Source organism: Magallana gigas, chromosome 6 (assembly GCF_963853765.1).
Source record: "Magallana gigas chromosome 6, xbMagGiga1.1, whole genome shotgun sequence".
Classification (NCBI taxonomy): domain Eukaryota; kingdom Metazoa; phylum Mollusca; class Bivalvia; order Ostreida; family Ostreidae; genus Magallana; species Magallana gigas.
In genome coordinates this window covers 8,585,864-8,613,378 of record NC_088858.1, presented here as the reverse complement: position 1 = coordinate 8,613,378, position 27,515 = coordinate 8,585,864, and the positions used below count along the sequence as shown (strand labels likewise).

At 33.1% G+C, this 27,515-nt stretch overlaps 2 protein-coding genes across 3 annotated transcripts in view; both read right to left on the bottom strand.

The window, feature by feature from the left end:
* Positions 1-6,891, bottom strand: part of LOC105323194 (NFX1-type zinc finger-containing protein 1) — a 43,999-nt gene extending 37,108 nt beyond the window's left edge. Inside the window, exon 1 of one of the 2 annotated variants that reach the window (XM_034470795.2) lies at positions 6,687-6,891. The gene's annotated coding sequence lies outside the window, so the exon portion shown is untranslated. The remainder of the gene's footprint in view (positions 1-6,686) is intronic. The other variant, XM_066087861.1, reaches the window with a different exon arrangement.
* Positions 6,892-14,424: 7,533 nt separating this feature from the next.
* LOC105340104 (NFX1-type zinc finger-containing protein 1) lies at positions 14,425-27,179 on the bottom strand. The gene is made up of 4 exons (XM_011445959.4): positions 27,041-27,179; positions 22,984-23,093; positions 16,354-22,655; positions 14,425-15,920 (listed from the first exon to the last, which is right to left on the bottom strand). The coding sequence occupies exons 3-4, from the start codon at positions 22,637-22,639 to the stop codon at positions 15,283-15,285; spliced, it is 6,924 nt and encodes a 2,307-aa protein (XP_011444261.3). The 5' UTR covers positions 22,640-22,655; positions 22,984-23,093; positions 27,041-27,179; the 3' UTR covers positions 14,425-15,282.
* Positions 27,180-27,515: the final 336 nt, after the last annotated feature.

Here is a 27,515-nt window from a genome sequence, read left to right as displayed (position 1 = left end):
ATGACTTTATTTATAAGCATTCATATGCATTTTGCATGCTATTTTAAGGAAAATTCTAAATATAATAGCTCTAGAAATAGCCTGGTAATAAACCTTGAATTTACCAAGAAAAATTATATAAAATTGAGGAACGTCTCGTGTGTCCTTAAATAATTATGAACAGTAAAATTTAATATTTAGCAAAGTTAAGTACTATGATAATTTTCTGTCCTAAAACTCAATATTTTATAAAGGGGTAGGGGTGAAAATATATTGTGATATATTAATTATATATAACACCGGTATATTATTTACTACAGTTTTTGCACATATGTGAACAGTATTAGCTCATTTAAGATAAAAAAAATCATACATTTCCCAAGACGTATATCAGTTAAAAATCAGCACCCATAAAGGGCCATTGTGGGCCTACCTTATTGTGTGTAATCATAATTTGAACATTTTGAATCTACACAATTAAAGGATGCCAACATTTTATTTCATTAATATGTTGTCTTAGAGGCCATGCAATGCATATTTATTTTATATGATGAAAATACTGGAAAAGATAGTTACCATTTACCTGCAATATTTCTTGTTTGGTATATTGGTATTTATGAAAAAAAAAAATCGATCTTAAATTAGTGTAATTATCATTTTCCACATCTAAGTGAATATTTTTAGTGTGTTTATTTAAGATGCCAAGCTCTATGAATATACCATGCAGATGAGAAACATTTCATTTTCACAACTGATATCTCATATGTGAAAGTTAACAAAGATTGACGGACAGAGAATCGCCAGCTAGTCTGGAAGGCAGTACGCAGTGTTTGAACTCTGTGGCAAAAGTTGCTAAGGCTACAGTAAAAAACTTAATTGGTCTTCCCTTAAATAATTGTTTACCTGATGTAAACTTGTGTGACGTTTAATATCCTTACTCACTTGATCGATGAACACATTTGACTGGAAAATGTTGTCACATGATGTGTTAAAAAGCTATTTATTTAATGTATTGTCAGGCATACAGGTATCAGTTCTGTACTAAGGCCCATTAATTATTTCATATTCCCTCAAAAACAACAAACGGCTACAAACCAAGATGATTTTCTGCTGCAATATTTTCTTTAAAATAATGATAATGCACGGATATCCTCATAATTATAATGTGTCAGAACTGTTAAAAAGAAGTTTTTATTTACTCGTTTGAAAAATACCAAAATTGTTGCTGATTTCAAATAATTTATCAAATGAGAAAGGACCCCAGAAAGTAGTTATAGCACATCATCCTTTTGATTTTTCTGTACACAAGTATAATATAATGTTTAGCAAGACAATTCCAATGATCAACAAACATTTCAGCGTCAGTCGGAGAATGATAAGCAACTTTTAAAAACTTATCCAATTTGTTAAATTTCATTTTATTTAATGCATTCATACATTATATAGATAAAATGTTTTGTAATTGAGTTAGCAAGGTGACACAAAATCAGTTTATGCACTGTGTATTTTGGAGAAATTAGTCCTACCCTATGACCCAATTACAACAGTTTTTAGTTTTGAAGATAACTGTAAACAAACAGTTTTGCATTAATTTGGCAGAGTTATTAAATAATTACAAGTTACCTTCTAATTGTAGTATCAACAAGAAATGTAATGATTATCGATTGTAATTTTCATTGCACGGTATATGTGTTTGCATCACCCGTATTTATAACCTCTAAAGATAAGACAGTCGCGGGTGATTAATCACAACAGGGTTTAACTGAGGCTGTGAAAACGTCTTTTCAAATTCATAAACATCTTTTTATTGTATTTGGATTTAATTTACACGATTATGAACTCGGAATACATGGCTACTTCAAATTCTCTTTCGAAGGAAATTCCGGCGAAGATACCGATTAAAAATCGAGTTTCATCAAAGTTGCTCCCTTGTTTGATCCTTGTTGACACAATTAGAAATTAATAAACAATAAAAACAGAGGGAAATGCACTTTAGTACGTTGTTAATGCATCAGATTTTATCATTTTCGCAGGTAAACAATCAACTGCCTATTTACCGAAGTTTATGTTCCAAATACAAGGCGATTGTTTCCCAAGTTAAAAAGCGAAACAAGCTAAAACCACCCTCACAAGTGAAAATGACAACGCGTTGAAATATTTAACCTCAATTTACTTCACAATAATCGGCACCAATGTTATATCCATGTTTCATAGATTATATTCGCACGTGAACTGTTGCACAACAAACTGCCAGCTTCAAACAAAGAACCTCGTTTTCGAGATGCGGTAGACTGGCGATGCCTGTCATAAGACCAGTCTATCGCAATGAATTGCCAGTCTACAATATATGGAATAACGAGCCATTCTTTATTAGTATTTTCGCAATTATCTCAAATTTGGAACAGAATTCTCCTATAATTTTTGCGATTTATATTTTCCTTTCCCTAAGGATGATTTATGCTAAATTACATTAAGATTAACTCAGTAGTTTTTGAGAAGAAGATTTTTTAAGATGCATCCCACTTTTTTACAGTTTCGAAGTTTTCTCCGTTTAGAATACAATCTGGCCTTTTATTTTTGCAATTTATATTCACCTTCTTATCAGGATGATTTGTGCCAAATTTGGTTAAATTAGGCCAAGTGGTTTTAGAGAAGAAGATCAAAATGTAAAAAGTTTACAGACGGACGGACAGACGGACGGACGGACAGACGGACGACGGACAACGGGTGATCAGAAAAGCTCACTTGAGCTTTCAGCTCAGGTGAGCTAAAAATAAGGAAAATGTCCAGATCAGTTACTTAGTGCTAATGAAGGAGAGTTGGTTTCATGTCTAGGAAAAAATATTCACATGGCGGTAATATGTTTTACTGACAATTGATAGAGCAATAATTATTGTATGATAATTGTAAATTGTTAATTTAAGCTATTTATTAAGAATGATTTGATTAACAGCATAATTAACAAATGTTGTTGGACATTGTCATTTCAGGGATCTTTGTCCTTTCAGTACACTCTCGTCTATAAAGCGCACATTTTCAGGCATGTCTTGGAAAAATGAACTTAATTTCGAAAGTTTCGAATTTTAATTATTTCGAAGAGCTACAAAAAGGGATTTGTAATTCAGATTTTAAAACTACGATAAAAACTTGTAGTTTTTATCTTCTTAAAATTGAGATAAGTTTTATTTATTTACATGCACTACCACACGGTAAATTATAAATTTAAAACATAACAACCATGCATTATCTCTGAATTCATAGGTCTAATATTGGTGCGAGATATTTACCGATGGGAGAAAGATCAGCTGATTTTCTGATGAGAGAAATTAAGATATTGATGAAGAATTCTTTTAAATCATGAATATGACTGGTTTTGTCCGTTATAAAGTATAGAAAAAAGTATAAACCTATGTCTAATAACATAAGAAAAATTTACATGATTGTATATTCCAACTAAGCCGGAAAACATGAACATTAACATTTAACTTGGTTCTTCAATGGATAAGATTGTATATATTATTTGATATATTGGTCACCCCAAATGTATAATCTACATAGATTTTGCTTACAATGCATTGTTCAAAATCTAAATTCAGTTTAATTAACTAAGGAGTCAATGACCGAGAAGGCCAATTCAGACTTGTTTTTATTTCCTATATACAAAATTCCTTTAGAGATGAACAACAGTCATACCGCAAGTAGACTGCAAGAGTCATACCGCAAGTAGACAGCAAGCCAATGAAACACGTATTTAATATGCAAGACATCTGTGTATAACCCGTCCAGATTTTAACCTCGGCTCGCTCATGAAGTTCGGTATTTTTCAGGTGATAGATTGTTAAAATAAAATTCACAACTTTTCAAAACTGGCACATTGTGTTTGGGAACTTTACTTTCGATTCAACCTCTTCTATTGATTAATGAACTTGTCCACCAACTGAATCGTGGACGGCGTTGTGCATTCAGTTACGTTATTCATTCCACAAATCACTACAACTTTTGAACCCGAGCGAGAATATTTTGATCAATAAAGCTATTTGTTTATTTTCTTTATAGAATTTGGTTTATACATAGAGAACGATTTAATGCGTGTTTTTATAATATATATTTACTGAAATGCATAAAAAGTTTCTGTACTATTTTCTTACGCGTACAATCAATTCATGTGCTCTACGCGTGCCTTCCGGTTTGAGACTTCGAGTGACAATAAACTAATAGACGGGGTCACGTGACGTCTAATAAAATCGTTTCGTATCTAATGATGTTAAACTAGATATTGTGATACAAAGAATTGATGGTTAATTCTTCGTTTCTTCTATTTGGTCTTCCTTATTCATGTACTCTATGCGCGGATCTAGAGGGGGAGGGGGGTCATGTATAAAATTACCACAAAATATAAATATGACTATGACCCCCTTCCCTAACCGGCAAACTTAAATAACCGTCGGACCCTCTTACCCCTCCCCCCTCCTCCCTTACTCAAAAATTTTCTGGATCCGTGGATGTACTTTTCAGGTGAATACGATATTTGTCCAAATCTTGATATATTTTATGCGTTGGAAATATTAGTAATATATAACTTGTTAAATGACTTATCAGTGTCTTTGTAAATATTCCATTGGAATGACAAAATGAGGAATCCACTAACATATTACAAATTTTTCAACTTCTTATTGTCGTCCGATTTAGAATAAAATGTCATCCTTTTTTGGTTCCTAATTAGAGAGCAACAATTAAATTTCATTAAGTGGTCTATTTCTATGTTATAATGGTTCTTGTCGGTAAATTTTGAGTTCAACTTCGTAACAGGAGATTGCACATTAATAATCTCAGATAAGGAACTGTTCTTGTCTATCGATAAAGATATCTTTATATGGTTCTAAACAAACAAAGGATGACGTATGTACAGTGATAAACCTGTTCAAGCTTTTTATATAGAATGTTATGGGTTTATTGATTTGTTAATCTGAGATATGGCAACAGCAAATAATCTGATGAAAAGAATCTTAATAAAACAATGAAATAAATGAAATTGTAATGACGTAGCACGAAATGCATTTCCTTTCTCGAAGTCGTATCTGAGAGGATTGACTTGACAACTAAATCTAGTGTATAAAATCTATTGAGGTTTGTTTTAAATGTAAGATTTAGGTTTCAATGATAAACAGTTGACATTCCACTTATGTGTAGACGTTGTGAACAACCTGACTCAGAAGTTTCAGTCTGTAATGTGATTTCCACAACGTCCACGAACTTCTCTACGAATTGTGCTAACATTTACTTGTTAAGTACATCAATAGTTATATAAGAAATCAATAACAAAGAGCTGTCCTTTCTGCGAGTTTAACGGATTTTCAAATGTGCTTTTAATTCTCACAGAATTTCGATATGTAACCCTAACCTTTTTTTAACGAGATCAAATTTAATTTGACTAGGCAGCATTCCTTTAAGGGGGATTTGCGGCCATCTTGTACATTTGTGGATAAGAAGGTAAACATTTCTTGAACTGCCTAGTTTCTGCCCGAAACTGGTTAAACTGTCTCCACAAAATTCAAACGCAATAAATATGAAATCCTACATGTCATTTTGTTTGAAGTTTAAAAGTTGAAAAAGTTTAAAAGTTTTAAAGTTAAAAAGTATGCATACAAGAACAGGACAATGCTCTTTTTATATCTTAAACAGCTGTGGAACTGCGCAGCTACAGACTTATCTTGAAGATTTAAAAATCTGAAAAAATATGGAGGGGGTTCATTTTTGTCCTATCTAGAACCATTTGTTGAGGGAAAGGTCTAAGTTTGCTTATTTAAGTTGTAATTCTATCTTAAAGTAGGCATAGCCTATTCTGAAAATGGGTCTCAAAAACTACCAATTCCCCAAAGATATATTTTCATTGAAATATAATGTATACTTTTTTAATTTAAGACAGTCACTTTTTGGACCCCTACCCCACTTCTAAAAAAACAGCTGTTTTAAGTGATTAAAAAGCATTGTTCTGTTCTTGTATGCATAATTTGCATACAAAACAACATGTAGAATCTCATATTTATTGCTATTGTATCTTTTGGCAACAGTTTTGGTCAGTTTCGGGCAGAAACGAGCCAGTTTAAGAAACGTTTACATTCTTATTCTCCAATGTACAAGATGGCCGCACATCCCCCTTAACATCAGGAAAATTGCTTAAACGAATAAAAACTGGTATAAAATGCATGAAACTGAAGAACGCAGTATGACTCGCTCGTAAATTAGATGCGGCTGTGTGCAATTTATTAAAATTTTATATACATCAATATAAAAAAAAATAATACAAGCTATTTTACAATTTTATCTCTTTACAAAATATGTTGTAGTTTTTATGTAAACCCTTCTTTGAAGGCTAGAATAAGTCACAAAATAAATCAAGTACGTCAGAGAGAATTTTACTTTGAAATAATCCACAGACCAAGCCAAACTTTCAGGGACAAAATGTATAAAGTCATTATGAGGGAAATGTGAAGTTGGCTCATTTCCAACCTATAATCTAAAAGTCTTTATTTTAATAATTGAAAAAGAAGTAATTTCAGATATTTAAACAAAATATCTAGATTAAAAACAATTCTTACACCAGCCTCTTAAAGATAACCAAATAACGATATCTACCAAACATTAATATATAGCTCATATCAATGATAAATAATACAAAATATTACTAAGGTTGCATCATTACTTACATGGTGTACTTATAAAAGCAATAATCAAATCTGGTTTGTCCACCATTATTCAGTAACATAGCAATCCATTTCGGATCAACCTGTGATTTGAGTGGTTCTAGTTTCGTTTCATTTTCTGCTTAAGCCAGCTCATTTTTTCAAAACACATTGACTGACTCATAAAACGCAGTTATGAAACATTTCCGCAATGACATTGTTTGTATCATATCGGCGCACGCCGAAATGCGCTTGTCATATGACCGGTGTAAAGCAGAATAATGACCCCCGTAGAATAATGACTGATTTTTCGCCGTAAAATATTGACCCCCGGTCATTATTCTACTTAGAAAAATGACCCTTTTGCCTGAGGAATAAGTGTCATTTTGATAAAAAATGAGCTCATTCTGTGTGAAGAAAAGTACCCCCTGCAAAAATAATGACCCCCTAAAGAGTTTTTCAGAATCTTTTTAAGGTCTTCCGTTTCCAACGGAAGACCTTATTGTTTTCGTACTGTTTATTATTATTTTTTTTCTCCAAATTTTGTGCACGGGATTTCTCGAAAACTACTCAACCGATCTCAACAATTTTTTCACAGATGATGGGACATTATCTGAATTTTTTATGTTTTTGAATTTTTTGTCGTCGTCACTTCCGGTCCGGATTTACGGTCGATTTTGTAATTTTTAAAGACCAATTTTGTGCAGAGCTGATCTCAGAAACTATTAGAGATATGACTTTGAAATTTTCAGGATAGGTAGAGCATGGTTTGAAGTTGTGCACTATTAAGTTGTTTTGCACCAGTGGCGCTATTGCTTGGAGCTCGCTTAGGCACGAAAATGGGGTACAAATTTCGAATCAAAATTTTCATATGTTTTGATCAGTATCTTTTTATCTTTTTATTTTGTTAAGACATATAGAACAAAAGTTGTAGAGAATCAAATGTTCTATCCAATAAAATCAAGAAAAATGGGCTGACCCCTTTAACTAGGGACCAAGACTCGTAAAGTCTATTACGAATACCTTGAAAACGATAAATATTTTGTTATGCATTATAAAATCGAAGTTGTTGATCTCTACATTATCGGTTTGAAAAAGTCGTCGTCAGGCCCATGTTTGGCGTAATTAGGGTTTTTATTCTTTATCTTCAAATTTGGGGGGGGGGGGTAATTTTGAAATTGTATCGATATTTCATGATATCATTTAAACTAAAAAAAAAATCGGACGGAAGACCTACTCGTTACTCGTAACGAGGTCGTATCTAGTTTTGTTTTTGTATAACTCACATTCAGATACACTTAAAATGAAAGAATGTGCATATTCAATGGGACTTTTTATGTATTTAATGGTTTTCTTCTGTATTTTGAATGATTCATTTAAATTTGAATGCTAGAAGTCAAGTTACAAGCGAGATATAGAGGTAAGAACGCATTGTTTATGTAAACAAAGCTCGAGTCTTATATTTGTTTACAAATTATGTTATGTAAGGAAGGTACCATTTCTTTTACAAAATGACTTGTGGCAAACAAGATAGATTGATATTATGTATTCATAAATAATATTATGAACAAAAGAAAGCACCAGTTAATTGAAACTTATTCCAATACAACTCATATGTAAACAATAAAAAAACAAACTTGTTTACAAAACAAAGAATTTCAAACTCAGTATCTTGCTTGTAACTCGATATTTTACTTTCAAATTTTGAGGAAGCATTAACAATATCCATATTACATTCTAGACATTCAAAATAGAAAAATAAAATTTGAGAATTCTGAGGTTAAATCGTGTCTAAGTCTTTCTAAATAATGAATTCTATTAATTTGCGATGATAGAATATACTCTATATTGGTCAGAAATTCTTTTTTCTGTTTTACTTAAAAACACATGAAAAATTCACATAAAATAATTCAAAACCGACGTTGGTCTCTGTTTTGTGAAATCACTCTTCAAAAAAGATTTTTAAGAGGGTCTGACAGTCACAGCAATTTTTAGACTGTATAAATCTTCTCCTCTGAAGAAAAGCTTTGTATAAAGATATAAGAAACTTATCAATTTAAAAACTAATTTTCTTTATTTTTTTAGTAATGTTAATGTGTGAACATAAATGTCTTATGTAAAAGTTTAAGGCAGTGTGATGTTTAAGGGTGTTATTTACTCAGGGTTTGAGTTCTCAAATTCCGATTGTTAAAAAGTTCAATGTAATGAGTAAAATTTGTTCTAAACACAAAAAGTATTTATGAAATAAATTATTATTGACAAAACATTCAATAGTTTTACTTTATTATGGAATTATGCTCAAACAAAAATTGACTTTTAGCCAAACGGAGGAAATTCGGACTAAATTTTGCAGATTTTGTTTTCTGCTAAAAGTTTTTTTGCAGTATTCTAATATTGAAAGTTAGGATTTTATATTCAAGTCTATGTAATTTTGCATATTTTCCGTTGGTTTTACCTCACTTATTCATAAAATAATCTTATGGCACGAGTAATAAAAATATTGAAAAATGCTTAAAAACGATAAAAGTCATCATATCTCAAAATTTTGACCATTGACCTCATATAAATTTTATGCCAACAGAATGAGGTCAATATAAGTAGTTCAATAGCATAAATGTTTTTGTATTATCATCATTCAATTTTTTGTAAAATTGAATCAAAAATGGGTAGGGATTTGAAAACTGATAGAGGAAATTCGGATTGAATTATTTTTTGAAATTGATGCTGAAATCTTAATGTTGTGTACTTATTTAGTGCTACTACCATTCATAAACTGTATCTTATTTTTTAAAGTGTTTAATAATTTGTAATATTTTTATAATTAAGAAAATCTCAATCGTAGTGTAAAATTTTATGGGATTTTTCTTGATTTTTTAATAAATATTCAATGGCCGTTAACTCAAAAAGTAGGTAATTGACCTACTTTTCTGAAAATGAAAAATAACAATACAAGCAAAGGTCTATAATACACAAGAGATGGTTTTTCATTATCATCAGTGGATTATTTTTTCATTCTGAGTAAACGTCTTCCTTAATTAGCTATCCACAAAGCCTCCCTAAGAACTCTGTGTTAAATAACACACTATTCGTCAGTCTGTTTCTACACAATGATCACAGATGCACTGTAATTTTATTTTAGATTAAAAGTTCTTTTTACTTTATCAACATTTTTAGGTGTAATATGTTTTAAATATTCAATCAATCTATATATTCAGGTACTTCGTTCACAATTGCTCTGAAAAAATATATTATTAATCATGATCAGCAAATACAACAATACAGCAAATGTCCAGAATAATGATGTATATCTAATACGTAGAAGAAAACAAATTTAAAATTAAAGAGAACTTTTCCCCAGAAATGTAAGAAGTTCTCAGAATCCTACGCTCGCTGCCTCCTTACTCTATTTCACGAAAATAAAGGTCATTCTTCGATTGACAGTTTTGTTTATATATGGGGTAACCCATTATCTATTAATGTTAATGGCGGGGGTCATTTTTCTACGGGGGTCAGTTTTCTTCATTTTTAACGTGAAGAAAAATTACCCCTAAGTCTTTTTTCTTTATAATAATCCAGTTATTCTACAGCTGAAGGAATCATTATCTTACGTCGAAAAATGATTTTTAAACTTACATAATCAACTTGAGTTGTACTAATGGAAAATAATTGTTAATCATATCTATTCGTCAATAAAAAATAATTTTTTGACAAAGTTTCTGGCACTATATTTTAAGTCGCAGAAGTGATCTAAATAGTTTGTTAATATGGCTGTTTCATGTATGTTTCATATCCCTAACTAAGAGCATATCTAATGAATGATAACGACGATAAAAAGTATTTCATACAAATAGACACCAGTGTGAATATATAAATATAAGCTAACTTTTCAATTTTACTGCACCGCTTGGTGTCTTGTAGGCCGACGACATCCAAAAATAAGCATTCAATGTTTAAATTATCATACATATATAACACCTACGTTTTAATAAACATGATTATGATTATATTTATATGATGTGTGATAATCATGTAATGCACCTGGCACTAGTATGTTGCCAATCTATACTACTATATTAAAATAATAGACTCGAATTTTTAGTCTTTAATACCGAGAAATCAGAAGAATACTGTCTTTTGTTTTATATATTTTAAACATCATTGGTACTTGAAGATTATAAATTTGTTTTTATTTTTTCTCAGTTAAGCTTCGCTTATTAATAATCAGCGAAAATTCCTCAAAAAATCCCGGAAATCACCTGAATTGTTTGGATTTTATAATCTTGCGCTTGCGCAATTCATTCACGCTAACGGGATCTGTAGTTTGTTTCCATAATATCACATCTGCATGAATAAACTCAGAAATGATAATACAGATACGGGTAAATTTTCATTGGACTTTTGCTATATATTCTGTTCATATATATTTATTTTAATGATTTCTTATGAGAGAAAGTATAAAATAACAAATATACATATCAACTAAGTTCTTACTTTTGTCTTCGTGATGACAAAAATAGTTGATTACATGCAAAAAAGTAACATTATATTTGTTAGGAGAGTGAAGATAGAATAAATCGATTCTGCAATTTTCTGCTACATTACGGGTATAAGGGATGCAATCTAACTAGCTGTGGTGAGGGCCTTTCCCGAGACACGGTTAGATTATTCAAATTAAGGAAAGTGTAGTGAAACTAATAGCATTATTGTAGGCCTATAGCTTTGTTATGTAAATGTCAATAATAAGGTTTGTCGATGTACCTATTTCGTAAATGTCCGATATGCAATGTCAACCCGTGCACGCACGGGTCAAAGTGTAGTGTTATATAAACAACAAGATAACTTGTACTGTATTCTACTTGTAAATATTGAATGCACATAGTTCCAATTTAGCAAGATATACACAATACATATGCTTTAATTTTTGGTGACATTCGACACAGTGTAGTACCTAAACGGCTGCTATCGGTAAAAACGGCTTTCGATCTTTCTATTCAAAAATTGAACGGCTGCTAGTCGATATAGATTTCATGGGTCACGCCACAAAATCAACGAAAAGTGTTCCAAAATTAAGAAAATTTTAAAACAATCCCTGTGCACGAAACATGCAAGAAATTATTGTAATTGATAATAAATGTAATTTGCTTAAAAACCTAATAAGAACCAAATATAGAAGAATTTTTTACGCGGTTGACGAATCACAAGGCACATCACAAGGTTTTATGCTAGTATTTTTATTTAAAAAACACATTGTGTTGGAACTGACCCGTGAAAATATGTGTAAATCTATTCTGAATCATGAAAGAAGACAGACTGAACATGAAAATATATTTTAAAAGAAATATTTTGAATACACATGAATTTTAAAGTTACAGTTTCTATTTGAAATATTGGATTGTTACACCGACTGCTAAATGAAAGTTTTGACTAAATGGATGGAAAGTCACGCAAAAACTGATTTTTTTTTTACGATATCACCCCCTCTCCTTAAAGTCTGATGTATATACTTAGTTTCAATGGCAAAAAGTTGGTGAGCACTTACCTTAGAAACTAAATTTACAGTGGGGAGAACAGTGCCTTTTTGGACATTAGAAAGTAGAATATTTATAATGAAATCAAGGAAGATTAATTTCGCAACAAAATTTTAAAAAGCTTGAAAGAAAGTGGAAGTCTTGGCAAACAGGGAGCCAGATTTATTCTTTCAGTCTTTTTGTTCAACTTACAGGAAAAAAGTAAAAACTTGTGTGGCTGCTTACAAACATCAATGTTAGGATATTTTGTATCTCTACGTAAATGAAATGATAATTCAGCACAATTTCTTTTTTATTTGATTTTTACATATCGTAAGGATAAAAGAAAACTTGTGTCACAAACATCTATGTTAGGATATTATGTATCTCTACGTAAATGAAATGATAATTCAGCACTATTTCTTTTTTATTTGATTTTTGGGAGTTGATTTTAATCAACTCTCCTATGCAGTTACTCTGACAAACCGGAAGTGAAACAGTGTTTGGACCAAAGCACAAATCGTCGCCGCTGACAAGAATTAGTTCTTGAGAATAATTGATAAATTCGAAATAATGTATGCTAAAGCATTGTTTTTTCAAGGAAACAATATTTATAAATACCTTGAAAATAGTCAGATTTTAAATGGTACGAACAATTATATATTTTTTGTAGTTGTATGTATTCTTACGCCAGAGTTCAATACAGTCTAGTTCAGCTCGACGCTCGGCTGTCTCCGTAAATCTCTGACAAACAGAGAGTCTCTCTTGCTTGTCGGGATAAACGGCGACAGCCGAGCGTTTGGTTGAACGAGATGATAGTTCAATATTGCTTGGATCCATAAATTATCCAGAAATATTTCTATCACTGATATATAGTTTGATTGAATTTATTCTATCTTTAAATATTACTTAACATGATTCATATGTTTTTTTTACAACACTCTTGTGTCGAAAAAGTCCGAAATTTCATTTGATAAAAATGTGCGTAATTCAAATACAGATTAGAAACTGCCTGTACTTGTCATGCAAAATAACATATCATTGATTTTAAAATAAAAAAAAAACATCGATAAAATCAACTCCCGTCAGTTCTTCGGTACTTTGATTACATATCGTAAGGATGTTTTTATTTAATAATAAATTGACAGGAAAACATGTATATTGACCATTGAACAAGAGAGGACCCCCCCCCCAGATTTTAGTGATTTTTTTCCACTAAAATGGGCTTACAGATAAGGTGTAACAATAGCTAGCAATTTTTTGTATGGAAAAACAATTAATAACCAAATTTAAAAAATCCTAATTATAAATTCAAATTAGTTTTCTTTTTAAGTTTTGTGTGATTCTTGATGATTTTAAAAACCCATTCTCTGTAAATATCAAATTTCGGTGACCACGCATAGTCACCGATTTTCTTATTTTGTATTTTGATACCCTTAGATGAACTGAGATGCAAGACCACTTTAAAAAGTTGTTATGGGGACATGTTGTCTTGGTAGCAGAAGCAGAAGTTTGAAGAATGGCTATTTAAAGCTATTTTGAACACAATTTGAAAGATATTGCAGCAGTTGCGGCTATACAGAAAAAAATCCTCGCATACAAAATATTTTATATTATTGAAAAATTTTCATGGGCAAATGAATATAGTTCGTTTTCCCTTTCATTGGTTTAAACATAGCACGTGATTGCCTCATATATCTCTATATTTGTTCGGTGAGAAATAATATTAGGCAATATGGCCGTCATTGGCCGACGCTTCGCTTACTCATTTCGACATTTCATACTATTTAATACATAAACCGCATGCCGTAAGTTCTTAAAGTATTTGGAGTAGTTGCCCTTTGAAATTCTTTAAAATCAGAGTAGTTGCCCTTAGAATATTGACGTCACATTGTTTTGTCTGGAGCAGAACAAAATCGCAGCGTCGAAATTTGCTCAAAACTCTGCAGAGGAAAGGGGGAAAGCATTTAAAATTGAAAAGCAACAAAACATTGTAGGTAAACATGGGTGAAGCAAATATTTTTTATGAGTATTAGAAAGGTGAGATTGAAATATTTGATATTCTCGGGAAAACAAAACACTTATAAGGTTAGTTACTGACTCACTACGGAAATATATTGGGTTGATAAATCTCATAGACGGCTCGGCTTCGCCTCGCCATCTATGAGATTGACCAACCCAATATGTTTCCGTAGTGAGTCAGTAACTAACCTAATAAGTAATATGGTAACATGGTAACTAAACAACACCAGAAATACTTATTTATATTTTAATCCAACATAAATAGCTTTAAATGGAAAAGAAATTAAACTCTTGTTTTGGCAACAAAGTGAAAATAAAAATTGAAATCCGTTTAACTGAACGTACGTATCAACATTTAATGAACCTACTTCATGCCGAACTATTCTATTTTCATAAAAAGTGAAAATTTACCTAACGATGAAAATATTGATCAAGGTACTCATTGACAATGACAGTAGATACATAAATACAATTAGTATGGTGCATGTTTTATTAGTAGCCTACAGAATTCTTTTGATGCATAATTTATAGCTCATATATTCAATAGAATATACGATCTATAAATTATGCATATTCAATAGAATATATATAGAAACATTGAACATAATTGTGTAATACAACGCATAACGGAGAAGTAACTTCATTAAAATTAGAAACTTCATATTTCCAACAGAAACCGGTGTTGCTGTCCTAGTAGTAGCCGTATAATAAGCTCTTTGAAGTAAACTATACAAAATATAGTATCTTAGAATTTTCTTTAAATATGGTGCAATCAAGTTCAAAAGACTTGTTTGCTCGGGCAATGTGCCCAAAATCAACGACATCTATTCGCTAAGTTAAATGTAAATCCGTTAGATTGAAGAAAAATATATTGACGTCTATACTGATATTTTCGTGTCAAAAAAAATGTGTGCTTTGTTGACCATTTAAACGGTATATTTTTGCATGTAAATTGTTTTCAATAAAGAATGTTCCTTTTCTTCTATATAATGGACAAATCCCTGTCATTTTAAGAGTTTTGTGTCGTATTTTTGTTTACTTAGGTTTTAATTCAATATTTGAATAAAAAATCATTTCAACATTTTCTGTTTCTACTTTTTTCGCTGTCCGCCTCGTCTCCTGTTGCCTCGGTTGCCCCGATTACCCTGATTACCCCTCCCTCTTCCACCTCTTCCTCGCCCTGAGGTCGGATTATTTTCAATGTTGGAGTCACTCAAATCTTCACGGGGTAATGTCGTAGTAGACAATGGGTTTGTTTTATGATTAAATCGTTTATTTCGTCCTTTACCCCTGGTGCCTGGTTCGCTTCCTCTTGAGGTATTGTGGGATTTTTGTGTATCAATCTTAGTTATATCCCGAATCATAGATTCAAAGTCGTCTGTGACCGACCGATTTGGCGGCAATCTTGTTTGCTCTGGATACATATCACTCCATCCTTCATGTTCCCAGTGTTCTTGAGGGCTCACGCTTTTGGCAATGTTCAATTCATATCCTTCATAGCGACTCACTAGCTCAGATTTTTTCCGCGTTTCCTTAGAATAACTTGAACCAGTGGTATCCATTTTTGACACGCTTTTCTTGTTCTGGTCCTGTTTAAACTGCTTAGGACGAGCACCTTTCTGATTGGTATCATGAGATGGTTTTGGTCTTGGGGCAAAGGGGTGTTTAAATTCCACATGATGACAAATATAACATGCCTGCTTTTGATCATAATCATAAAAGGGGTGACCTTAAAAAGAAAAGATACAGTATGTTATACATCATGCAAAGTCTTAACCAGAATGGTCTGATGAAAGCGAAATCAATTTTGAAATGAACATAAAGATGATATGTGTTATCGTGTTGTTATCTGCAATTAAATTAACTAATATATATTCATAATAACAAATTGAAAGATACTTTATAATTTTACCTTTTTACTAATCTAAACACTTGAAGTGAGTGAACGTGCGTAACTTACTATACTTACTATAGTACTATAGATCAGTGAAAAGAATTTTACACCAATGAAAAAGCATGCATTTTTAAACTTTAAAGCTTATTGAATTTAACAAGTTTGATAAAAGATATAACCAGGACATACAGTAGGTTTTCAATAAAGGCAAAAAGCTGGATATAGTTAATGTTAAGTTGTTATATAAGGACTTATCATGTAGTCTTACCGTTTTCACACACGGACCATCTGTCAATATGGCAGTCCATATATCCTGAAGGTTTTGGAAAATTATCAGCCTTCTCTATTCTTGTGTTTACTTGTGATGACAGCAACGGTTTGAACTCTGATATGAAGGATTTTATTTCGTACTGTTTTGTAATGAAAATATCTATGGGTACGTTGTCAAGTTGTCCTAGTAAACAAAATCTCTCTTCAATGTCTGCTGGTGTTTGTATATTATCAGTTTTAGAAATATGTACATCTTCAATACTTGTTTCGCTGGGGGTCTCACTTGCAGTAAGACCTTCAATAATGTCATTTTTAGCCAGCTTTAAAATCAAGGTTTTCCATTTCCAACTTAAAACTTCAATGCTACCGTATATGTCGATGACCGTTTGATAGCTCTGTATTTCGTCAGAGGATAACCGATTCTGAATTATTTCTAGGTAAAATTGTTCACGTCTAAGATCGTTTTCATTCATTTTTTCCAGTTTTCGTTTTGTTGCTGATAAAAATGTTCCAAATTCAGTCAGATACCGGCGACATTCCTTGCCATCGCCGAAGACCATTGGAAATGTGACCACAGGACTGTTTTGTCGTTGAATTTGGATTTTTATCATGTTTAAAAGATTTGCTCTTTTCTTTAAAATTTCATTATATCGTGGATGATACGATATTATTGAATGACAAGAAGGACACCTCAACGCATGCAAAATACTGATTTTCTGTGCTTCAATAGCAGCGTCTAATTCATATGCTGGAAATATGTGTTCGCATGCACTGAGTTGTACCAGTCCTGTCTTGATGATATGTTTAGACTCATCATCACTTTTACATTGTAAACAGGTTTTTAAGCAAGGTTCGCCACACAAACCAGCACATTTATGACCACATGGGAGGATTTTGGGGCATTTTTTGTTGCACCTTGGTCGTTTACAAGGCTCATAGCAAGGCAGTTCACAAGAAAAATGAGGACAAGACCAGTCACAGGGTTTTTCGCATAGAATGCACGGTCTACTGCATACATTTTCACAAGTAATGTGAGAGCACATGGACATGCATTTATCTTCACATGGTTTACAATTTCCGCAATGTTTACCAGTACATTTATGCCCACAAACACAATTTAATGTGCAATTTTCCGAGCAAATTTGATGAAATAACCCGCCTTTACATTTCTGACAATCGCCTGTACAGCTGTGTCCACATGCTAATTGAACTGTGCATTTTTTGCGGCATGTGTTTTTCGAGGGATTAGTGCAAGGGTTGAACACTTCGTGGCCACATAATTCAATCCGAGAAATGGTTGATGTACATTGTGGTGGCTTCATCTTTACATTTTCTTGAAGTGATCTGTTCACATGGCAAGCAATTTGATTTATATGATTACATGTTGGTTGTATGAATTCAACTTGCTGTTTGCACTTTATCTTATTTGGAGATACATAACATTTCATCCACATGGTGTGGCAACAGTTTGGTAGCTGTTTTAACACATTTTCTTCACATTTTATATCCTTCGGCGACTTGAAACACAATGCAAAAGCACTGTGCCCACATGGTAAGTTTTTTTCAACATTAGTATTGCATTTGATTTCATCAACCTTTCTCCAACATTCTGTTTCTTGCTGATGAGAACATGGCAACATCTTCTCTGTCATTTCATTACATTTAACACTCAGCGGGTCAACAAAGCAATGCATCATTTTGCGATGACCACAGTTTAAGCTTTTGAGAATGTTTTCTTGGCACTGAATATCACTGTCGCTTACATCTTTGTGGCACATCACTTCTTTTTCATGACCACAGGTCAACATTTTAAACACTAGCTCTTTACATTTTACCTGAGAAATGTCTATATGACAGAGAGTCGTCTTTTTGTGTCCACAAGATAGAGTCTTTATGACTTTATTGAAGCATTTCGTGTTTTCAATATTTTCAGAGCATTTAACCTTTATTACATGCCCACATATAGGGTGTGTTTTCTCTACTATGATATCACAATGACATTTCTCAGGGAAATGGCATGGTTTTGAACACTCGTGACCCATAGAACAAATCAAACCACATTTAGAAGAGCATTTTGTTGAGTCTTTTTTCCTGCATTTGACCATAACATTGTCATGGTGACATGGAAAGTTCGTAGTTACAAGATGTTGACATTTGATTCCCTTTATGGATACGTTACATTCGACGTCAACAAAATGTTTACATGGTAGAGTTTTCTTGACCATTTCACAACATTTATTTTGTACTTGAAATAAGATGCTTGAGATGTAACATTTACGGGTGAAGCTATGTTCACAATCTTTTCTTTTCTCAGTGACTTCAACTGGACAATTGAATATGTTTTCATTTTCAAAGCACTTCATTTCAACTTCATGATTGCATTTCGAAAGAGTTCTTTTCACCAATTCCATGCAGTTATATCGCTCATAATCAATATGACACTCCAAGTCTTCGGAGTGTCCACAAGTCAAATTTCTACGAACAATAATTTGACATTCGTATTGTTCCTCCGGTATCCAGCATTGCATAGTTGCTTCATGACCACACTGTAAAGTCCTCCTGACCACCTCAAGGCATTTATATGTTGAAGGCTCTTGATAACAGGCCATTTCAGCTGTATGATAGCAATCCAACACTTTCTTTACCTTAACTCTACACCGGCAATGTTTTGGATAGTGACAGATTTTGTTGCATATATGACCTCTTTCACACTTTTTTTCACAGTTGAATGTACAACGTATATCTAGATGTTCTTTATCATAAGGATGACATAGACGTGTACAGGTGTGTCCACATTCTAACTCAAAGTTGCAAAGTAAGGTACATCCTCCTTCAGGTGCCTTGTCAAAATCATCTGGAGATTTTGCTAATGTTTTCTGAGTAGAAGGATGATTTTGGCAATAAATAGGTAATCCGTCGCAGAGAGAATCTGTAGTCTTCATTTTATTGATAGCCGTTCGAAGCAAGTGGGAACTGCGTGTGTTTTTTTCGAACATCTGAAAATTCCCTATTACGTATAAACCGATCTTTGCTCTTGACAACGCGACACAGATTCTATTTTCCTTCTTTAAAAATCCAAGTCTTCCTTCTTTATTACTTCTTACCAAAGAGAGTATGATTATTTTATTTTCCTCCCCCTGATAGTTGTCTAAGATTGATATTCTTATACCTAAAAACTCTGATTTTGGCATCAGGTCTCGTATGCAAAACATTTGTCCAGCATAAGGGGTTAAAACAGTGATATCTTGTCGTTTATAGCCCTGTTGTATTAAATATCGTGTTAGTCTCATTACATATTTTGCCTCAAACTCGTTTAAAGAGCTCTGTGATTCCCCTTTTTGATCTTCTGCATGAGAATGCGAGATAAAGAAAACATCTTTTTCTATGCCCATCACATGTTCGCGGTTAAAAACACTATCACTGTTTTCTAGCCCAGGATACATATCCTGCACAAGGTTTGAAATTTCTGGACGCATTCTGTGCTGGCGCATCAAACAATTAAATTCAAGTCCATTCTCAATCATTCTTTCAAACATGGATAATGCTAAGTTGTATTTCTCAGCAAGTTCGTATACTGAAGGCTTTGGTTCCAATTGTTTATGATCTCCAATCAATATCAAATGTTCACATTTATTACTTAAAGTAGATATAATGTGAGCCTCCAACACTTCTGCAGCTTCTTCTACAATGATGATCTTTGGTCCGATTTCATTGAGAACTATCTGATATCTGGCCGCTCCTGTTGTTGTCATTGCTATTACCATAGAGCTTCGCAAAATTTCTTTATCTACGTAATTTTTTTCGATCAAATAGTCTTTGTATTGTGCATCATATTTTGCTCTAATTTCAGCAATTTTCTGTGAATGGATATCACAAAACTTCATCTCAAAATATTTGTACATCCTCCATCTATCTGGCATTGATAAATTCCATACGTTTCTAATTCTTTTATTCACATCCTCATTTGACATTGGCTTACTTTTGAGAAAAAAATCATTAACAATTAAACCCTCCTTGTCAAGATGTTTTATAAACTCTTCAGTAAAATTAGGATCAGACTTTGCCTCATTCAATACTGTTTCAACACTTACTCCAATGTCATTAAAAGTGAAGTCCATTTCAAACTCGTCTTCCTCTATCATTCTTTCATGTTTTGCGTTGTCGCTTTCGGTTTCAACATCAATAAGTTCCTCAGTTTCTGTTAAACTTTCATAAAAGGAGGTATCAGCAGTTTCTTCGGTCTCTTCATATTTTTCAAAAGCTGCTTCAATCAAATCCTTCTCTGTAACTTTCAACCATTCCATAATTTTAAACGGTTTAGGCAATTCTATTCGGGAAAGAATGTTTACTTCATTCACAAAAGATTTCAGGACGGTTTCATCTATGATATTTTTTCTTGCGCTTTCAATCAAAGACTTATGTTTGCACATTTCTTTGACTTTTTGTTCAAGTTCTTTTTGAAATCGACCATGATCAATATACTTCTTTCTAAATTCTCTCCTTCTTTTTTTGAGCGTGAAATCTTCTATTTTTTCACTGTTACTTCTTCCACCTACACGCACGACTGATTGTTTCCATTCAGCACAATTTGCAGGATCCATAAAGTCGATCATACCTTCTAGAAACTGATCAAGGGCATGGTTTGTATAACAAACTATTAACATTGGATGAAGTTGCTGTTCTTCCTGTTGATCTTTTCTTTTTTGTTTTAAATTTTCCTCAGACATCTTCACACCTCTCCAATAGTTTGAATTATGAAGCAACGCCTTCGCTATTCGAAGTCCAAGATGTGTTTTCCCCGTACCAGGTGGGCCTTGTATGAGCACAAATTCTTTTGTCAGGGCAGATTTGAATGCTTCATATTGTGATAGGTCAAGGTGAAGATCAGATGGTCTTGGCCATCTTCTATCTAATATGGAAACTTCAAGTCGTTTTTCTTGATATTGACGATCTACTTGTCCCATCTTAAATCCAGCATGTCTTAGACTTTTGTTATTTTTTGGTGCTTTAAATATTGTAGAACATGACACAATAGGCTGCAAATCGTATTTGACTCCCTCCTCACGTTTCAAGTACAATGGTTTTTCGATATTTTTTTGGCAATACACAATGTATCTTTCAAAAGGTAACTCTCCCTCTTTGATGTTCTGTAGACAGTGCAATACATGTCGATATGCTTCAAAATAAGCAACGCTTTCTATCAACGTTAACTTTAAGCCCTTCGTCAATTCTGGGTCGCCTTTCTGTCTTTTGACTATGATCTTCAACCTACCGTCCTTCTTAATTGTATCAGTATCTGATTCAGCAATTATTCCAAAATAGAGCCTGCGATAACTATCTGGTAAGAGGCAGAGTAACGAACCGTAAAGCATTCTCTTGCCACCCTCCCATCTCGTTCTTTTCACCTGATTCATATCTAACTTTATTGTATACATTGGACCATCTAAGGTCATTTCTCTGCCTTCCTCAATTGTAACGTGTTTGTATAACCTCACATCCTGTATTCTTCTAGCTTCGCTTCGTTCTACATACTTCGTATGAATATATTCAAATATTCCATTTCGCAGCTGGGATATACAATCTTCTCGAAGCAAACGAAACTGTATATCAAGATAATCATCAAGATTTTCAAAGGGTGTGTCGCGAAGATTCGGCCTAAAAAATGGCTTGGTTTGTAAATCATCTAACGTTGGTAAAATGGGAATGTTTCGAAAATTATTCGGGGGTTTTCTTGTGTCTTTTTTCTGCTTTTCAATCTTAACTTCAGAAATTGCTAGTCTATAAACAATTATCTGATTGATCTCTTCAAGGTCGTCCTTCAGATCTAAAAGACCATCAACATCCTCGTCCCCATCACCAATAATATCAGTTATCTTTTTATCCGTTTCTACTGCTAGTTCAAGAAACCCGTTACCATTCGAAGGCGACCTTTTACATAATTCTTGCAAGAAAAATACAACGCTTTTAATGGAAGGTAAAACGCTTTCACGTCCTCCACATTGCAATAAGTAATGAAGATTTTTCTCAAAATTTGAAGATGCCAAAATAGGAATCAGAGTAATAACGTTTGGATCTTCGGAATGTCTTTTGTTTTGCAGAACTTTCATAATAATTTGAAAGAAATACTTCAACTCTTCTAGGTTTTGGCTTGTTGACCGCACCGTGGCTCGAATTTTTTCATTTGTCCACAACGATGATTCCAAAATCTCGCGAACTTCAAATATTGACAAACGTTTTAATTCTTCAGTTCGAAGAGGTGGTACCCTATATTCTTCCCTCTCCATAGTCCAGTGTTTTAAGCTGTAAAACAAAGCATAAATGTATAATTACTTATTTGTTGCCTACTTAATCAGAACTGCAACTTTAATTCGGAAACTTGTGCCATGCATTCAAGATAAGCAATAATAAATAAGTTGCTGTCAAAACTGGAAGCTCATATGCCACTTCGCTTGCCTACCTATAAGCAATATCCAACTTCGAAATGCAAATCTAACTAGCTTTATCATTTCAGACCAGTACAATCAAAAAACATAGCTAATACTAGTACATATCGGTTAAGGCATGTGCAATATAAATGTTAATTAAAAAAGATTGGACAATATTACGTTTACTATATATATTGCTATACCTGTCAGCTTCTAATTAGCTTGTTTCTTTGGTATTTCACGAATGTTAGTCTTCACATCTTGTAAACCCGGGCTTTCTTGGCATTTTACGAACTATTATTGTCTTCATATCCTGTATAAGAATGTGCATGCATATATAAGACCAATTTTTTCATTTATCTTCTGTGCTATTGAAATAAAGAAAATGATTTAATGAAAAATTCTTGATACATTCAAAACTGTTTTTCGATATAAGCAAACTTTAATCAGCGTTACAAGGTTATATGTAAAAGTAAAACATTACTACGATGATCAGTACTTTCAAATCACATGGACCACCTCAGAAATCGTTTGATATTATTTTACATCTCTCGTTGGACCTTAATTCTTAAATCATTCAATAAAGTGAGAAATAGCATGTTTATAATTATGGAAGGCCAAAGGGTTCAATATTCTATAAATGTTATTATGTATTTCTCTTTTTTAAATGCGTTATTTGTTTAATGTAAAAACAGAAATGCTAAATGTTAAATCTGCTATTGAATCTTCGAAAATCGTATGGAAACATTTGTTGTCATTTGTTACACCTATCGGGTTTCGGTAAATTGTTGTTTCATAATCCGTTTGATGCAAGTTTGACACTTGTGCTTCCCTCATTTGTGATTTGTAATTCAAGATTTATAAGGAAATGTACCGTTATGACGACAGGGGGCGCGCGCTACGTCAAATCTTAAGGGAAACGGACTATAGAATCCAGGTATCATATCGTCATGTACCTATACTATAGTATATTTCAAACCCTGTAGAATTAATTTTCTGATGCAAATCCACTTTAACTTTCCTTATTAGGGTGTTGTTTGTTAGGGTTCGATTGTTTAAAAACAATGTATAGAATTTTAAGAAAAACTTCATCATGGAACATAATACCTGAAATACCAATAGTGTTTTCTAGAAAATTTGCACCAAAGTAGTCGCTCCCTAACAGGTATTGACATATGATTTAATGTACCTCAACCTGAAAGATAATGCAACCTTGTGACAAATTCAGAACTGCAGATGAACTCCATTATCTTCTTGAGTACACCGCATTATCAAATATTATACATAACTATCTGCAAAGTAAATACTGCGCAAAACCAGATGTTATAAAAAGTAGCGCCAAAACACTTAGAATAAAATGTATGACTTTGTTTATTCCTTTGTTTATCCGAGTAAGTCTACCCTCCTTTGTAAAACAATCCATGCTAGATTTGTACACTAGCATAGTTATATACTTATTTACATACTTATGTACATATCTTTATTATATTTTCCTTTAAGGACGCCCGTCCCCTGACTTTTATTATTTATTAGAGCCATTTTAACAAGGCCTTGGACTTTCAGTAGGACATTGCTATCAATTTCTTGCGTCAAAACAAGTTAAAAATGACGTTGGTTACGAGTGAAATGTACAGCGATTGCGTAGTCCTAGCTCAAAAGCCAGAGCAATCTTGTTTATTTCATGGCTGAGTGGCTTACAATGAAATAGACAGACCTACGCCACATTGCTGTTTGATATCAATTACCCAAAGTCCAAGCTCTTGTTAAAATGGTTCTAGCTGTATTTTATAAGTAAATGTACCTTATGTATACCATTTACAAAGTGTTTTTGCGTGCGCGGATCCAGATATATTTTTTTCAGTTAGGGCGGGGATAATTGTTTTTGCCCAGGCTGGGGGGGGAGGTCCGAGGCCTATTTTAGTTAAATTATATATATATATATATATATATATATATATATATATATAAAGCACAGGGAATTCACTTTTGTTGGAGCTCCACCTCCGCCCCGACCGAGGCTTGAACTAACGACCTCTGGAGTAGAACCCATTCTCCTAGCAGTAAGCGGCCACCGCGCTACCCACTCGGCCATCTAGGCAAGACAAAAATCTTGCTTTCGATGACGAACGGAACCTAGCGCGCTGGCCGTGCACTACGCAGTCGCTTGAGATACAGTTGGAATACAGTTAAACGACAATCTAGTATCAGGTATACCTATAGAACCAAAAAACTTTCTTACCTACCAAAATTTTTTTCCCAAATATTAAAATTCCTAATCCGTGGGGGTGAGGAGGGGGGGGAATACCTCACCAAAAATAATTCTTACCTACCAAAAAATTTCCTCAAATCTTGAAATTCCTAATCCGTTGGGGGGGGGGGGGGGGGAGGGGGCTAGTATACCTATGGCTCTACATCTCAATATTTCCGTCTTCTCAAGGTAAATGTTGGAACACTTTTCTTTCCTGCGAGATAAAGTGGGGGGCTGAACCCTCTATGATGCTATGTGGCTAATGGTTAGGTCTAACTTTGCAAAAAAGTGGGGGGGCTAAGCCCTAAGACCCCCCCCCCCCCCCGGTTCCGACGCCTATGCATCATAAATGAATCACACACACACACACACACACACACACACACACACACACACACACACACACACACATATATATATATATATATATATATATATATATATATATATATATATATATATATATATATATATATATATAATCGCTATTGCCGATAATGACGAAAGCTATGAGGAAGGGCAGATTTCCTCCATATAAGGAAAGTGCTACAAGCCTACAGCTGTTAAAATGTTAAGCATCATACACCCATAAGTACATGTAATAGGTTTGTTTTTAATAAAGGGCATTTAAGAAATATGTATATTAATGCACAGATATAAATTGATTCCAAAAAGATAAATAAATCAAAGTACTGATCGAAGTACTGAAAGCCGGGCTCTTTTTGGTGTATCTTCATGTATATTGTGTAGTAAAGACTGAAAATCTATCTCTCTATCTCTCTCTCTCTCTCAATCTCTCTCTCTCTCTCTCTCTCTCTCTCTCTCTCTCTCTCTCTCTCTCTCTCTCATGCTTTTAAAGTCGGCAAAGCGCCTGAGAGCGACCAACTTTTATAAGCGGCTATAAACAAAAATATGTCTGTCTGGTAGAAAAAAGTTCAACAGTTGCTGCCTTGAATTTTGCAACAAGCGTTATATTTACAATCCCCATTTCTTCAACGCGCAGTAAAGTAGTTCATGGAAATTCATGCGCGTTGTATGTGTCCAAAATGCATAGTCTTGTTTATAAAATACGTTATAACGGAAGATTTTACTTTGACGCTGTTTTGGTTTTTTGTTTACTTTTGAAGTTGGGCTATTTATAGTAACATTGGCGATCTGCCTGTCTACAGCCAGGACTCTGCTTTCAGCAGAGCCCGGCTAAAAATGATACATGTATTATATTACAAAACAGTAAGGGTGACTTCCTGCTTTTTTGTGGGTGTTTCTGTGGGGGTTTTTTTCTAATAATTAATCTTGTAATATAATAAAGCCAAACTGCAAGATAGGTAGGGTAACGTTATGTGCATTATGCATATGGCTTCAGACATCATATTATACAGAAAGATTTTTACTTTATTAAATTTATATACTAGTATATTGCATTTTTACGAAATCATATATGTGTTGTATTTGATATCATCAATTATGATCCACATTTCAGCTTGCTTGACAATGAAATTATCTGGCCTTCTGTTTAAGATTAAGGTTTTATGAGGGTATCAAAAACAGCCCAATTTAAGTGGACGATTTCATAAAACAAAGAGAAAGGTAGGTATAAATTCCACTATTATGACACCGTATGGTTTATCACACCTGCCGAATACAAAAATGCAGACAAAGGATTGAAATTCCAAAAAACGAAGCGAGGTATTGATTTATTTCATTTTCATTTTGAATACACGGAAATAGCTTCGACCTAATTCTTACACGGAATAGTAGTGTTAATTGAACAAACGTTTATTTGTATAGCTTGAATACTATATCTATCTATGTTTATTAAAGAAATATTACAGTGGTTATTCAAGGGTAAAAATTTAAAAGAAGCACGGAACAATGCCTTATTTATTAATTAAAATATAAAGGATCATAAACCTACATACCGGTATATGTACTTGATGTGAACATTTGGACTGATAATAAAATTGTTTTTTTTTTTTTTTTTTTTTATCAAATGCTATAAATACGTTACTTACATTTTTGTGAATTTTCAGCCGTGGAGACATCGGTACGTCACGTTTGTTGTGGCAGTCAAATGATCGTCCATACTGGGTAAAAAAAAACTTAGTGGCTCAGAGCCAAGTTTTTATTCGTGGAATTTAAAGTGAAACTTAAAAAAATACTTTTTTTTAATTTAAATTTAATTTTTGATATCCAGTCAATTATAATCTATGAACAAGAAAGGAAGTTAGATTGACTTACAGTTTGTGCTACATTTCCGACAAGTTCACTTTTTGTTAACGGAAGCTGATTTATTAGAAATCCTGACGCACTTAGTACATGCAGGTAGAAGTTGATAACTGCACATAGCTGTTCTGCGCAAGGATACATATGTATGAACACAAACATAATACAATGTATTACGGTTAAATAAAATAGTATTTAAAAAAAGAAATGCATATGCACTTATATCGTGGTGTATTCTTTTTTATCTTCTATGCATGAATATAT

Excerpts from the sequence above, each read along its gene's own strand:
- LOC105340104 (XM_011445959.4), bottom strand. The coding sequence starts at position 22,639 with ATGGAGAGGGAAGAATATAGGGTACCACCTCTTCGAACTGAAGAATTA. Across the intron at positions 15,921-16,353 it reads ATGGTCCGTGTGTGAAAACG|GTCACCCCTTTTATGATTAT; the intron begins GTAAGACTACAT and ends TTTCTTTTTAAG.